The 15557-nt window shown below is 46.0% G+C and overlaps 2 protein-coding genes across 2 annotated transcripts in view; both read right to left on the bottom strand.

Moving 5' to 3' along the window:
* Positions 1 to 15557, bottom strand: part of LOC309564445 (uncharacterized protein) — a 382799-nt gene that overhangs the window by 179655 nt on the left and 187587 nt on the right.
* On the bottom strand, positions 874 to 13127 carry LOC309563931 (uncharacterized protein; the record flags this gene model as incomplete). The annotated part of the gene is made up of 5 exons (XM_082268562.1): positions 874 to 900; positions 2411 to 2508; positions 2625 to 2742; positions 3103 to 3213; positions 13002 to 13127. 5 exons carry the CDS (start codon positions 13125 to 13127, stop codon positions 874 to 876), a joined length of 480 nt encoding a protein of 159 aa, XP_082124688.1.

Here is a 15557-nt window from a genome sequence, read left to right as displayed (position 1 = left end):
CCTTCTGTTTGAGGATGCCCCACAGATGCTCAATAGGGATTAGGTCTGGAGACATGCTTGGCCAGTCCATCACCTTTACCCTCAGCTTCTTTAGCAAGGAAGTGGTCATCTTGGAGGTGTGTTTGGGGTCGTTGTCTTGTTGGAATACTGCCCTGCGGCCCAGTCTCCGAAGGGAGGGGATCATGCTCCGGTTTCCACCACACACGCTTGACACCATCTGAGCCAAATAAGTTTATCTTGGTCTCATCAGACCACAGGACATGGTTCCAGTAATCCATGTCCTTAGTCTGCTTGTCTTCAACAAACTGTGTGCCATTCATCCACGACCATCCCCTCATGTTCCAGCATGATAATGCACGGCCCCATGGTGCAAGGATCTGTACACAATTCCTGGAAGCTGAAAACATCCCAGTTCTTGCATGGCCAGCATACTCACCGGACATGTCACCCATGGAGCATGTTTGGGATGCTCTGGATTGGCGTATACGACAGCGTGTTCCAGGTCCTGACAATAATTAGCAACTTTGCACAGCCATTGAAGAGGAGTGGACCAACATTCCACAGGCCATAATAACTAACCTGATCAACCCTATGGCAAGGAGGTGAGTTGCACTTCGTGAGGCAAATGGTGGTCACACCAGATACTGACTGGTTTTTGGACCTCCCCAATACAAACTGCACATTTTAGAGTGGCTTTTTATCGTGGCCAGCCTAAGGCAATAATCATGCTGTCCAATCAGCATATTGATATGCCACACCTGTGAGGTGGACGGATTATCTTGGCAAAGGAGAAGTGCTCACTAACACAGATTTAGACAGATTTGCGAAGAATTTTTGAGAGAAATAAGCCTTTTGTGTACCTAAGGCCTATTTTCAGTAGCAGCAGATTCTCCCTCTTAACTGTGTGAGAAAAACATGGAATTATGGGTAAACCCCATACCCATAAACCCATGTTTTTTTCCTTATAGTTAGGAGGACTGGGCTGGAAGGGAGAATTTGTCTCTTAAGCCTCGTACACGCGCGTCGAAATTCGGCCGGGAATTTTTGTCCGACGACCGATCTGCCGATTTTCGGCTTGTTAGTAGGATGCTTCCGACAACCGACTCTGACTTTTCGGCCGAAAAAAATTCTGGTGTGCAGGCTATAAAATTTTTGGCCTCCGTCAAAACACGTCCGATTTTCGTGCAGTCAGTACAGATTTCGACAGGGGAAAATCTTATGAGCAAGACTGGGCATGCTCAGAGAAGAAAAAACACAAACAAAGCAAACCAACACATGACATCACTTCTGAAGTAGAATTTTGTCATGCGGGAAAATTCGTGTGCAGTCTATAGCACATTCCAACCAACAAAACACCACTCTGGACAAAAGACGGACGACCGGTCGGCGTAAATTCGTTGCGTGTGTACTAGGCTTTAGACACACGCCCCCTTCTATGACACTGCAGTGAGAGGAGAGCCTCCGCTGCAGCATTTCTATTGGACAGCTTGGACCAATGGTGCTGTAACCTTGGTCCAAGGCTCCAAGCTGTCCATTGAGCTCAGTGCCTCTGACGAGAAGTCATCCTCTCAGTCTACTACAAACAGCCTGTGCCACCTTGTATTTAAACTGGCCGTGCTGTATGTAGCTGCACAAGGAGCCCTGTATCTCCAGAACCATAGGTGCTAGGAGCCCTAAATTGTGACCAGTGGGTGGGGTAGGTAGCTATTTACCCCCCAAATGTGTGGTCTTTATGGCTCCAGGATGCCGAGCTACGACCCTCGATTGTTTTTATGTTCATGGGCCTCCCCTGACTGCACGTCCCTGGTATGGGTGGAGGAATGGATTTAATGTTAATGACCCACCTGTGCTGATCTCTGTAGGGGTGTCCTCCTCTATAAATGTCCTCGTTATTCCATCCTCCTCCATAGACTGCTGATCATCCCTCCCATACGTCTCTTCTTCTGCTTTTATTTCAACTTTTATATCTATCAAATCTTCACCCTAAACCAAAAAGTTATTAAAAAAAAAAGATCTTCTACTATCACATACTGTAAATAAAATCCACAGATTATGTCCATGAGTCCATGTTCTAGATGCTCCGACCTACCAACCTTGTAACAGAGAGGGATGGTGTGACCTTCCTGTGTGGAATCCCGGGAATACAGAGGACGGGGACATCTCTCTGGTGGGTTTCTGTAGCTGGATGATTCCATCATGGTATCCTGGTACAGATCTTTGTGTCCTTTTAGATTCATGGATTCCTCCATCACCCCATCCGCATCATCCTCCTCTTTTGCCTCTTCTTTAACCTTAACTTTAGAATCTCTCAGGTCTCCACTCTGAATATATAATAAAAATTACATTAATTGTAACAATGCAGATAATGTACAGATCCAAATGATACTATCAGTGATTGTTCCTCATCTACCTGATCAGGTTTTGAATAGTTGTGATCTTCCAGTGTGGAATCCCGGGAATACAGAGGACGGGGACATCTCTCTGGTGGGTTCCCATTACTGGATCCATCTGTAGGAAACACACACACTGACTGAATACATTGTTTCTATGTGTTTATCAGATGATGGGGGATCTAGGTGGATCCTCCGTACTGCTCTCTCCTTTACAATAAAGTCTCCTCTTACCCGGTGATGTGAGGGGCGGCTGATTCTCCATCATGACGTCCTTGTAGAGATCCTTGTGTCCTTCTAAATACTCCCACTCCTCCATGGAGAAATAGACAGTGACATCCTGACACCTTATAGGAACCTGACACACACAATGATACAGTCACCATCCAGACACATCCCTTGTCTGTTACTGGATAATGTCCCAGAATTCCCAGCACCGCTCACCTCTCCTGGCAGCAGCTCCATCATCTTTTTGGTGACTTCTAGAATCTTCTGCATGTTGTGTCTCTCAGGTTTTAGGGAGTCACATGGAGGCACTGTGATGGTCATATGATCACCTGACTTCAGTAGAATAAAACTCTGTATTGAGGAAGCAAAAGGAATATCATGTTAGAATCCCAGGATGCTACTCACCTCTCCGGTCAGGTCTGTGTTATATTAATAGAAATTAGAGTGATATCATGTGACCTCCCAGAACCCTCCTCACCTCTCCGGTCAGCAGGTAGATGACCTCCATGGTGAGGTTTAGTATCTTCTCAGTCATGTGACTCCAGTCCTCCTCCATCCTCATTTCATCTATACAGGTCTCCTTGTAGACGGATAACTTTGGGAAATTAAAGTAAGAATTATTTGGATGGTTTTGGTCACACACTAACAGAATGTGGCTGTGGAGGTGGGGGGTATTCAGAGGGATGTTGTACATTTAAGGATTACTGCTCTCATGGGAACACATTTTGTATGGACTGTTTAATGTTATTACATTTTCAAGATCCTGGGACCCTCTTCATCTGCTAGATGATAAATTCCCTTTTCTCTGTTGGGCTTGTTTTGTTTCTGAACTGGTTTTGATTAGTTTTAGATCTGCAGATAGGGATTGATAAATACAATCCTTCTTCAGTCTTCGTGTTTTGCTCTGAGACAGTGCTCTGAGGTCGATGTAGGGTCATCCAGGAAGGGAAGGGGAACCTCCTCGTTTGTTTTGCCAGCTAATCAGGATAATTGCCTGCAAGGCTCCCCGCTACGGGACCTTAAAGTCCATCACCTATCCATTACTCCTCACAGACCCCTCAGCTCCTCTACATCCCTCAGTATTTTCCTCTCTCTGACACCAATGATGGAACATATTCTTCATGGCAGCCTGGGGAATGTTTTCTTACTGACCAGCAATGTAATGGGCTCTATGCTCCATACTCCTGACCCCCGCACCCCATCATTGTGTTGGCTGCATAGTGAAATGGTTGCCCATTGGCTGCCTGTGTAGTGTAATAATCGCCCATTGAAGGCCATGTATGGTCAGGATGGTCACTGTCTTGTCTGTTTATTGTCAGTTCTGTTTGTTTAGAGGACCATATTACTAGAATTTATCCCAAAATTAAGAAAATATTCTGGCCTCTTAAGTAGGGAAATGTTCTGCCCCGGAAGGAGTTAATCTAAGTTTCTACACTATATATGTGTGTATCATCATCAGTACGTTTGCTGCTGTGAATTTCATACCCTTGCAGTCTCGTCTTTCTCCACTAGTTATCGAGGCAATTATTGGCAGACTCCTGCAACCAGCACAGGTTACCCACTAGACTGTTCCAGCTGACATGACGATAGGGGCTGTTCACAGGAAGTCAACCTGTTTCCAGGTTATATCATCCCCACACTACTCTGTTGTTTTTGGGTACTCTTGGCTTCAGAAAAACACTTCGACCTTTGATTGGCAGTCAGTCGCGATCCTCTCCTGGTCTCCACAGTGTGGCGCTGTTTGTACCAATGGGCCTGTTAAGGTACTTTGTACCTCCTTGGATTCAGTGTTGCCTACTGAATATAATGAGTATCAAGATGTATTTGACAAGGTGCACGCTGGTACTTTTCCCCCTCATCGTCTGTACAATTGTGCCCTTGACTTGCAACCTGGTGCCATTCCCCCTTGTGGCAGGGTTTATCCTCTCGGGAAGAAGAGGCCACGGAGGAGTATGTGGCGGATGCGCTTGCACATTCACAAGTCTGCTTCTCCAGCGGGTGCCAGTTTTTTCTTTGTAAAGAAGGGGGGTGAGTTGAGACCTTGCATTGATTATAGGGGCCTCAATTGCATCACGGTCAAGAATGCATACCCAATTCCGTTCATTACTAAATTGTTCAACCGTCTGAAGGGAGCAACAGTCTTTACCAAGCTTGACCTAAGGGCCGCGTATAACCTCGTAACGATCAAGGAGGGGGATGAGTGATAGACAGCGTTTAAAACCAGAATCGGTCATTATGAATAACTATCTGCCCTTTGGCTTTTGCAATGCGCCCCCTCGGTCATCCAGGAGTTCATCAATGATGTATTTCGTGATATGTTGCAGCATGGAGTGGTAGTCTATTTGGACAACATCTTGATTTACTCGGAATCCATTGAATCACACTACCTGGATGCCAGATGGGTGCTGCAATGGTTACGTGACAATGGGCTTTTCTGTAAGCTTGAGAAATGTGAATTCCACCTGTTTCAGGTTGCCTTCTTGGGCTACATCATTTCTCCAGTTCTCCATGGACCCTCAGAAGGTTTCAGCTGTTCTACAATGGCCTCGCCCTAGTGGTCTCCGTTCCATTCAGCGTTTCCTTGGGTTTGCCAACTACTATCGGAAATTTATCAGAAACTTTTCCTCTTTGGCCAAACCTATCTCAGATCTGACCAAGAAGGGCAGCGATTCCCACAATTGGACACCTGCTGCCATCCAAGCTTTCGAGGCCCTCAAGTCTGCTTTCACTTCAGCTCCCATTCTGTCTCATCCCAATGCTGGTTTGCCCTTTGTCCTAGAGGTGGATGTGTCTGAGACGGGTGTAGGCGCCCTCCTGTCTCGGCGTCGGACACTTGAGGGACCCTAATGCCCCATACACACGTGCAGATTATCTGCAGACTTTTGTCTGCAGACTTACCAAAACCATATAATATGAGGTCAAACCTAAACACTTTCAATTTGTATGCAATCCGGCAGGCCCTTGCACTACATAGAATAGGTAAGTCTGCAGACAAAAGTCTGCAGATAATCTGCACGTGTGTATGGGGCATTACTTCCTTGTGGGTTCTACTCCATGAAGCTGTCTCCAGCTGAATGCAATAACGAGATTGGAGACAGAGAGCTCTTGACCATTATCCTGGCTCTCAAGGAGTGGAGACACTTGCTTGAAGTTATTGTGGTTCCAGTTCTCATTCTCACGATCATAAGAACCTGACGTATCTCTTGGAGGCCAAGAGGCTCACACCCCGTCAGGCCAGATGGGCCTTATTCTTGTCTTGTTTTAACTATTTGGACTCCTATTTGCCTAGCTCCAAGAATGTTAAAGCTGATGCCTTGTCTCTCCAGTATTCTGAGTTGTCCAGGGAGGACTCCGTGCTGACCCCGGTCATACCTTCGGATCATATCCTGGCTTCCATCCGCACCAACTTAACCTCTCCTCTTGGGGAAGATATCTTGGCTGCCCAACCTGTTGCTCCCACTGAGAGACCTGCTGTCAAATGTTTTGTACCTGAGGGGTTGCGCATCAGACTGTTGCGCATGTACCACAATTCCAAGACTGCCGGTCATCCTGGTAATAACCAGATGTCCTGTGCTATTTCCCGTCAGTTCTGGTGGCCATCTCTCCGCATTGATGTTGCTGCGTATGTGACTGCTTCTTCGGTCTGTGCCCAGAACAAATCTCTGCGGCACCTTCCCTTGGGCCTATTGCAATGGGGAGCATCCCTGGTCTCACCTGGCCATGGATTTTATTGTGGAACTTCCAGCGTTTCGAGGTTACACAGTTATCCTCATGGGTGTCGACCGGTTCTCCAAAATGTGCCACTGTGTTCTGTTTAAGTGACTGCCTACAGCTCAGGAGCTTGCCTCCGTGTTTGCCAGGGAGGTTTTCTGCTTACGCAGGTTGTCTAAGGAGATTGTCTCGGACCATGGGAGCCAGTTTGTCTCCAGGTTCTGGTGCGCCTTTTGCTCCCAGTTGGGTATTCCACTTTACTTCTCCTCTGCCTACCATCCGCAGTCCAATGGTGCCGCTGAGCGTTCAAACCAAGCTCTAGAGCAATTTCTCCACTGCTATATCTCTGACCATCAGGACAATTGGATATAAGGTGAGGGTAAGGAGCATATGGTTATAAATTGCTGTTGTAGGTCCCTGTATTAAAATAATACTTGTCTGACCTAACCAGGGCAAGCATACAAAAGGTGTTCTGTTCAGGTGTCAGAACTAAGGGTAGGCTAGATGGTCAGTGCAAAAATATAGGGATTCAAACGTAAAAAGTAAACATAGCAATTTATTGTGAAATAGTATTATCTTTAGTACATTTCCGTACAGATATAGGCTCAGCCTTTTATATGTGACCAGTATAAACACAAAAAACATACGTAAAAAACAAGACATACAACGTAAAACATTAAACATTTAACATTTTACATTTAACAAGGTACCGGCCGGTGCATAATATGACATCATTAGGGTATTAATAATCAAAATTGAATCATTCTGGCGATGTACATTGTTTTTATATTCTCCTATGATGTGTGTCTGTGGACTTGTGGGGGAAGTTGTTAATCAGTAGTTTTTTGCTTGAAAAAAGCAGGTTGGGTGGGGTCCGGGGTGTTGGGTAGCTGGAGTGGTTGCTTCTCCACTTAAGGTATTTACACAATCCGAGGTTATGGCAGTATTTTCTCTCCTTTACTCCGAGTCTATTCTATGACTCGTGGTTGGATCGGCAATTGCCTTGATTTCTAACTGCTTCCCTCTCAAGGTGTAAACTGGAATGTCAGGTTTCAGCGGGTCATTAATTTGGTTAGGGGGTTATTTCAGGGTATATCTCCTTTTTGTGTTTGCAGCATTGGTGGAGGGGTGTCAGGTAGTTTGAATGCCCCGCCGTTTCTCGGGGACTATGCAGAGTGTGTGTCTGTGTGGCTATACTGCGGGATGCCTCAGTGTTTGTCCCCGCCTCATCAGAGACACTCTGTCAGCCGAACGGCTGATTCTTCACCCCTCTTCCTGGACGGTTTAGTGTTTTTCACTTACCTGACCTCCAACTCCTTGCCGCACTGCTCTGTCTTCTGTCCTCCGCTGGGAAGCCGCTGAAGTGCCTGGTCCGTGCGTTACTTCCGATCCTCCGGCTCCGAATAGCTCCCCTGCTGTCCACGTCTATGACACTCGTTTGTTGCACTGGTCGGGGGTGATGACGTCAACGCGTTTCGCTTCTCCGATTGGCGTAGCTTCGTCTGGACGTTGTTTTTTACGTATGTTTTTTGTGTTTATACTGGTCACATATAAAAGGCTGAGCCTATATCTGTACGGAAATGTACTAAAGATAATACTATTTCACAATAAATTGCTATGTTTACTTTTTACGTTTGAATCCCTATATTTTTGCACTGACCATCTAACCTACCCTTAGTTCTGGCATCAGGACAATTGGGTTGATCTGTTACCCTGGACAGAGTTTGCCAGGAACTTTGCCATCAACTCGTCTTCCAGAATGCCTCCATTCATGGCCAATTAAGGGTTTCAGCCCATTGTGTTGCCTGAGTCATTCTCACCACAGGACATCCCGGCTGTGGAGGATCATCTTCATGTCCTCCATTCCTCTTGGGTGCAGATTCAAGAGTCTTTATGGGTCTCTGCACAGTGTCGAAAGCTTCAGGCAGACCAGAGATGTTTATCTGCTGATTCGTACCAGGTCGGGGAGAGGGTATGTTTGTCGACCCGTAATCTCAACCTCAGGGTACCCACTCCTAACCTGGCACCCTGTTTTTTTGGGCCTTTTCGCATCCTCCATAAGGTGAAATCGGTGGCCTATGCCCTTGATTTTCCTCCTGGCATGCGTATCTCCAATGTCTTCCACATGTCACTTTTGAAGTCACTGGTTTACAATCACTATACTTCTTTTCTTCCTTGCCCTCATCCCATTCCTGTGAGCAATCATGAGGGGTATGAGGTTAGCTTAGCAACATCTTGGATTCTTGTCTGTTCTGAAGTCAGGTTCAATCCCTGGTGCACTGGAAGGGTTATGGTCCTGAGGAGCGCTCCTGGGTTCACTCCACTGATGTTCATTCTCCCGCCCTTCTCCGCGCTTTCCATGCTCGCTTTCCTCAGAAACCATTTTTTTTTTTGCTCCGCGGAGGAGGGGCCGTTGAGGGGAGGGTATTGTCAAGGTCCTACCTTGCCTTCCTGTTGGCAGCCATCTTGGATATGTGCAGACTGCTGTCTTTTATAAACTCTGTTTGTATCAGCACTTGCCTGCTGCCTGGGCATCGCTCAGTGATGATGTTGCACACCTGACTATATATATATCACCTGTTGGTTTGCAGTCCTTTGCCCTTGTGTTTGTGCTCCATCACTACTAACAGTCTTCTGTTCTCCGTGTTCCTCTGTATATGACCTGGCGTGGCTGACAACTTTCCTGGCTCTCGATTCCCCAGATGACCATTCATCGGTAGACGACCCGGCATCTGCAGACTACCTGCCTCTGGACTCGACCCTGGCTTGGATGACTACCGGCTTCTAGACTCGATCCCGGCTTGGATGACTACCCGCTCTGGACTTGACCCTGACTGTTCATGATTTCGCTCCTCACACTTGCTGTACGTTTATTGTTGTTGCTCTAATAAACTGCTTTATTTTACTTTGTGTGGACTGATTTCCTGGCACCCTGACAGTAGGGTGCAGGAGAGGATAAGTGTGTCTGCAGAAAGAATGCCGTAACCCAGGTGTAGACTGTCCTGCAACGAATCCTAGTGGTGAAAAGGTGAAAGGAAGCCCCTGAGTACCTTACATGGGTTCTAGTTCAAAGTGGTATTAAAGTGTGTGACCAGTGGTGTAATGTAACACCTAACTATCCACCTGAGACTGAGGTCTGAGTAGTTGAAATTTAACACCAAATTTGAAAAGGGAATACATTCCATGGACACCCCCATTTATAAGGTAATGGTACAGGGTGACCCTGTCTTACCTGTCCATGAATTTGGACTATATATAAAGTAAATTCTTCCTTCTTCACGATGGGCAAACCCATGAAGGGGTCTTCAGGGACCGGGTTCCATAGCGATGGACCCCCACCCTGGACCTGTATAGCACTCTGCGGCTAACTCGACGAGTTTCAACGAGTGCCAATGTGAGCGTCCCACACAGGATTCAGTGCCTGAAGAATCATCACAGGCCATCTTCACAGAGTAGGGTCTGGGTACGACTCCCAAGGTTTTACAGAGGTTGCTCTGATCCAGATACACTTCTTCTGTATAGGTGTTAGAGGACCGTGAGATGTTCATTGAAGAATTCAAACAAAATAAAACTAGTGAAGCTGATTTTTTTCCGTGAAGGAGAAGCGCTCCATCGACTGAGGACTCACTGGGTGGGGGAGGTTTATAGGGGAGGGGCCCCTGGCAGGTGTGTCCTCAAAAGCTTGCCAGTGTCAAATAACCTGAAGGTACTATTGGAATTATGTTTTATTTAAATGTTATATAGTCATGCTTAATTGAATTGTTTGGAGTTATGTTTTAAACTTCTTAATTTTACTGAAAATTTCTCCCTTCGTAACAGACATTTTTGTTGTCGAGGGTGTAAATTTCGATTTAGTGTGTGATGTATATAATAAAAATGACATTAATTGTACCAATGCAGATAATGTACAGATCCTAAAGATACTATCAGTTACTGTTCCTCATCTACCTGATCAGGTTTTGAATAGTTGTGATCTTTCTGTGTGGAATCCCGGGAATATAGAGGACGGGGACATCTCTCTGGTGGGTTCCCATTACTGGATCCATCTGTAGGAAACACACACACTGACTGAATACATTGTTTCTATGTCTTTATCAGATGATGGGGGATCTAGGTGGACCCTCCGTACTGCTCTCTCCTTTACAATAAAGTCTCCTCTTACCCGGTGATGTGAGGGGCGGCTGATTCTCCATCATGACGTCCTTGTAGAGATCCTCGTGTCCTTCTAAATACTCCCACTCCTCCATGGAGAAACAGACAGTGACATCCTGACACCTTATAGGAACCTGACACACACAATGATACAGTCACCATCGAGACACATCCCTTGTCTGTTACTGGATAATGTCCCAGAATTCCCAGCACCGCTCACCTCTCCTCTCAGCAGCTCCATCATCTTCTTGGTGACTTCTAGAATCTTCTGCATGTTGTGTCTCTCAGGTTTTAGGGAGTCACATGGAGGCACTGTGATGGTCATATGATCACCTGACTTCAGAAGAGGAAATCTCTGTATTGGAGAACCAATAGGAATATCATGTTAGATTCCCAGAATCCTCCTCACCTCTCCGGTCAGGTCTGTGTTTTATTAATAGAGATAAGAGTGATGTCATGTGACCACCCAGAATCCTTCTCACCTCTCGGGTCAGGTCTGTGTTTTATTAATAGAGATAAGAGTGATGTCATGTGACCACCCAGAATCCTTCTCACCTCTCGGGTCAGGTCTGTGTTTTATTAATAGAGATAAGAGTGATGTCATGTGACCTCCCAGAATCCTCCTCACCTCTCCAGTCAGGTCTGTGTTTTATTAATAGAGATAAGAGTGATGTCCTGTGACCACCCAGAATCCTTCTCACCTCTCGGGTCAGGTCTGTGTTTTATTAATAGAGATAAGAGTGATGTCATGTGACCTCCCAGAATCCTCCTCACCTCTCCTGTCAGGTCTGTGTTTTATTAATAGAGATAAGAGTGATGTCATGTGACCTCCCAGAATCCTCCTCACCTCTCCTGTCAGGTCTGTGTTTTATTAATAGAGATAAGAGTGATGTCATGTGACCTCCCAGAATCCTCCTCACCTCTCCGGTCAGCAGGTAGATGACCTCCAGGGTGAGGTTTAGTATCCTATCAGTCATGTGACTTTGGTCCACCTCCATCCTCATTTGATCTATACGGGTCTCCTTGTTGATGGATAACTTTGGGAAATTAAAGTAAGAATTATTTGGATGGTTTAGAATGTGGATGTGGGGGCAGGGGGGTGGGGGTAGTCGGAGGGTTGTTGTACATTTAAGGACTACTGCCCCCATGGGAACACATTTTGTATGGATTGTTAAATTTTATTACATTTTCAAGGTCCTGGGACCGTTTTTATCTGCTAGATGATAAATTCCCTTTTCTCTGTTGGGCTAGTTTTGTTTCTGAACTGGTTTTGATTAGTTTTAGATCTGCAGATAAGGAATGATAAATACGGTCCTTCTTCAGTCTTCGTGTTTTGCTCTGAGGCAGTGCTGTAAAGTCGATGTAGGGTCATCATGATGTCCAGGAAAGGGAACCTCCTCGTTTGCTTTTCCAGCTAATCAGGATAATTGCCTGCAAGGCTCCCCACTATGGGACCTTACAGTCCATCACCTATGCTTTCTTCCTGACCTGCAATGTAAGGGGCTCTATGCTTCATACTCCTAGTGAAATGGTTGCCCATTGGCTGCCTGTGTAGTGTAATAATTGCCTATTGAAGACCATGTATGGCCAGGATGGTCATTGTCTTTTCTATTTATTGTCAGTGCTGTTTGTTTAGAGGACCATATTACTAGAATTTATCCCCAAAATTAAGAAAATGTTCTGGCCTCGTAAGTAGGGAAATGTTCTGCCCCTGAAGGAGTTAATCTAGGTTTCCACACTATATTTGTGTGTATCATCTGCTGGACATAAAAGATGTCACAGTCGCTATGGAGGAAGAGGACGGACATGACGGGGGAGTTACTGGGTGTCAATTAGAAAATAAGATCTTAATACCTCCTCTGCTGCCACTTTCAGCAACATCTCCCCTCTACGTCATCCCGACTCACCTCTCACCTGGAACTTCCTCTCTTCCACAGAGACGTCGTGTTTGGTTAAAAATTAAAACACCACCTTGTGGAGCTCAGAGGAACTGCAGCCCCGGGAAACGTCTCGTAGTGTGAACACTGCCTTGTGCTGTGTGTGTGTATGTCATGTATATCCTTATAGATGGGGTCATCCCCACCCCCACTAAGGAAGATAGAGATATCTAACTGCCTAGTCCAGCCTTTCTCTGTCAGGGTTCCTCAAAAGGCTTCTAGAGTTTCTGTTAAGGAAGAATTTCTGCCTCGCAGTAGCAACTGGCATCTAAGGATGAGTTGACAGCAAGGTCTAAACCTTGTTTCGGAGTAAACTTTGGATATTCCGATGAACACCAGAACATTAGCCTGTTCGGACCCCTGTTTCATCTGAGCTTTATTTCTACTGCTTCTCTATATGTCAGCACCCCACTATCACTGGTTCCTAAGGAAGCAGTCTCAATGTCTCAAGGACCAATGATGCCACGAGGAATGAGGTCATGTGACCTGGTATGGTTTGGGGGTTGCATGCTTTTCCCCCCTTCATGTCTGGATTGAGGGTCTGGTATGGACATTGGTGGTCCTGCTCCAGTGCAAGGGATACATCACACTGAGTCTGAGTGTTGAAATGATCTCCGGCAGAGGGAATGTTCTCCTGTGATTTAGAATTAGCTCCCTTTCTCCTGGTCTCCACCATAGCTACAAGTGAGGCCTTCCTGTTGGCAGCCATCTTGGACATGTGAAGACTTTTATAAACTCTGTTTGCATCAGCACTTGCTGCCTGGGCGTCGCTCAGTGATGATGTTGCACACCTGACTATATATATCACCTGTTGGCTTGCAGTCCTTTGCCCTTGTGTTTGTGCTCCAAGGTGCATCACTTCTAGCAGTCTTCGGTTCTCTGTGTTCCTCTGTGCATGACCTGGCTTGGCTGACGACTTTCCTGGCTCTCGGCAACACTTTGCACGGAGGGTGTCACCACCACTATATTCAAGTTATATTTTTCACGACGCATCTGGCCAAGTTGGCAGGAAGATTGCGCTAATTTGGGTGATAATCAGTGAAGGACTCCAGCACCTATTTCCTATTTTTTTTGCTTTTTGTTGCACTGATTTCACTAGACATTATAAATACATTTTTTTCAATATTTTTTTTTCAATTGAGGACATAGGGCATATGGGGAATTTGAGCTGAACTCAAATATCTAAGACTTTTTCTATGTACACAAAAGGCCTATTTCTTTCAAATATTGTTCACAAATTCATCTAAATCTGTGTTAGTGATCACTTCTCCTTTGCCGAGATAATCCATCCACCTCACAGGTGCGGCATATCAAGATGCTGATTAGACAGCATGATTATTGTACAGGTGTGCCTTAGGCTGGCCACAATAAAAGGCCACTCTAAAATGTGCAGTTTTATCACACAGCACAATGCCACAGATGTCACCAGTTTTGAAGGAGCGTGCAATTGGCATGCTGACTGCAGGAATGTCCATCTGAGCTGTTGCCCATGAATTGAATGTTCATTTCCCTACCATCAGCCGTCTCCAAAGACGTTTCAGAGAATTTGGCAGTACATCTAACTGGCCTCACAACCGCAGACCACGTGTAACCACACCAGCCCAGGACCTCCACATCCAGCATCTTCACCTTGAAGATCGTCTGAGACCAGCCACCCGGACAGCTGCTGAAACAATCGGTTTGCATAACCAAAGTATTTCTGCACAAATTGTCAGAAACCGTCTCAGGGAAGCTCATCTGCATGCTCGTCGTCCTGTCCGCACTCAGGACAGGAATATGGATTTTCACCTGTGTGTGATCTTTTATGCTCACTAAGATTGGATATAAAACAGAAACACTTTCCACACTCAAGACAGGAATATGGCTTCTCACCTGTATGGGATTTTTTTATGCACACAAAGACTGGATTTAGAATTTAAACTCTTCCCACGCTCAGTACAGGAAAACCTCTTATCTGTTGGAAGGACAGCACTGTCCCGCAAAGCCTGAAGATAAGAGGAATACGATCGTCCGACACCGTCCCTCACAGTCTGAGGTTCCTCAGGATAAGAGGAATACAATGGTCCGACACCGTCCCTCACAGTCTGAGGTTCCTCAGGATAAGAGGAATACGATGGTCTGGCACCGTCCCTCACAGTCTGAGGTTCCTCAGGATAAGAGGAATATGATGGTCCAGGACCGTCCCTCACAGTCTGAGGTTCCTCAGGATAAGAGGAATACGATGGTCTGGCACCGTCCCTCACAGTCTGAGGTTCCTCAGGATAAGAGGAATATGATGGTCCAGGACCGTCCCTCACAGTCTGAGGTTCCTCAGAATAAGAGGAATACGATGGTGTGGCACCGTCCCTCACAGTCTGAGGTTCCTCAGGGTAAGAGGAATACGATGGTCCAGCACCGTTCCTTACAGTCTGAAGTTCCTCAGGATAAGAGGAATACAATGGTCCGGCACCATCCCTCACAGTCTGAGGTTCCTCAGGATTAGAAGAATACGATGGTCCATCTACACTGTGTGTTGCCGGATGGACATTTAAGGTAGTCGGGTTTACTCCTGGACTATACTGTGTGATGTCCTCATCTTCTACTTTACAGTCTGGAGACAAAGTGAGACAATCCTCTGAGGTTTTCCTCATCTCCCATCCATCTACTAAAATAGAAATACAAAGATTATTACTAGACATGAGCAGATTGGTTTCCCTAAACCAGGACTCCGCCCACATCAGGCAGCTTTGTCTCTGAGGAAGGATCTTACAATTCCACCCTCAAGGTAACTAGTAAATGGGTCCTCTGATCTCCTATCAGTTAATTTCTTTATTCATGGACCTTAGTCAGAGAGTGAGGAAACAACGAGAACTGTCTTTTATAGGAGTGACAGTGATGAGGGGATTATAGGACGAGTGTCCCCTCCCCCTCTATCACTCATTGCCATCTTCCCAACACAAGAAGTCCCGCACTTCCTTATTTAGTCCATGATTTAGCCATGAATAACAGCGGGGCTGAGCCCCACCAGAGGTCAGAGAGTGAGGATGGGGGGAGAATAACCAAGATGAAGACTGGACTGATCCTGAAGACCACAATCATTGGGTTACTGACTCCTCCCTCATTATCACTTTCTGTTTAAGGTTCCAAAGTTGGAGGATGT

The sequence above is a fragment of the Pelophylax lessonae genome (assembly GCF_965119305.1).
Source record: "Pelophylax lessonae genome assembly, chromosome: 9".
Classification (NCBI taxonomy): domain Eukaryota; kingdom Metazoa; phylum Chordata; class Amphibia; order Anura; family Ranidae; genus Pelophylax; species Pelophylax lessonae.
Note: the sequence above shows the minus strand (reverse complement) of the source record. Positions and strands in the feature narration are given on the sequence as shown.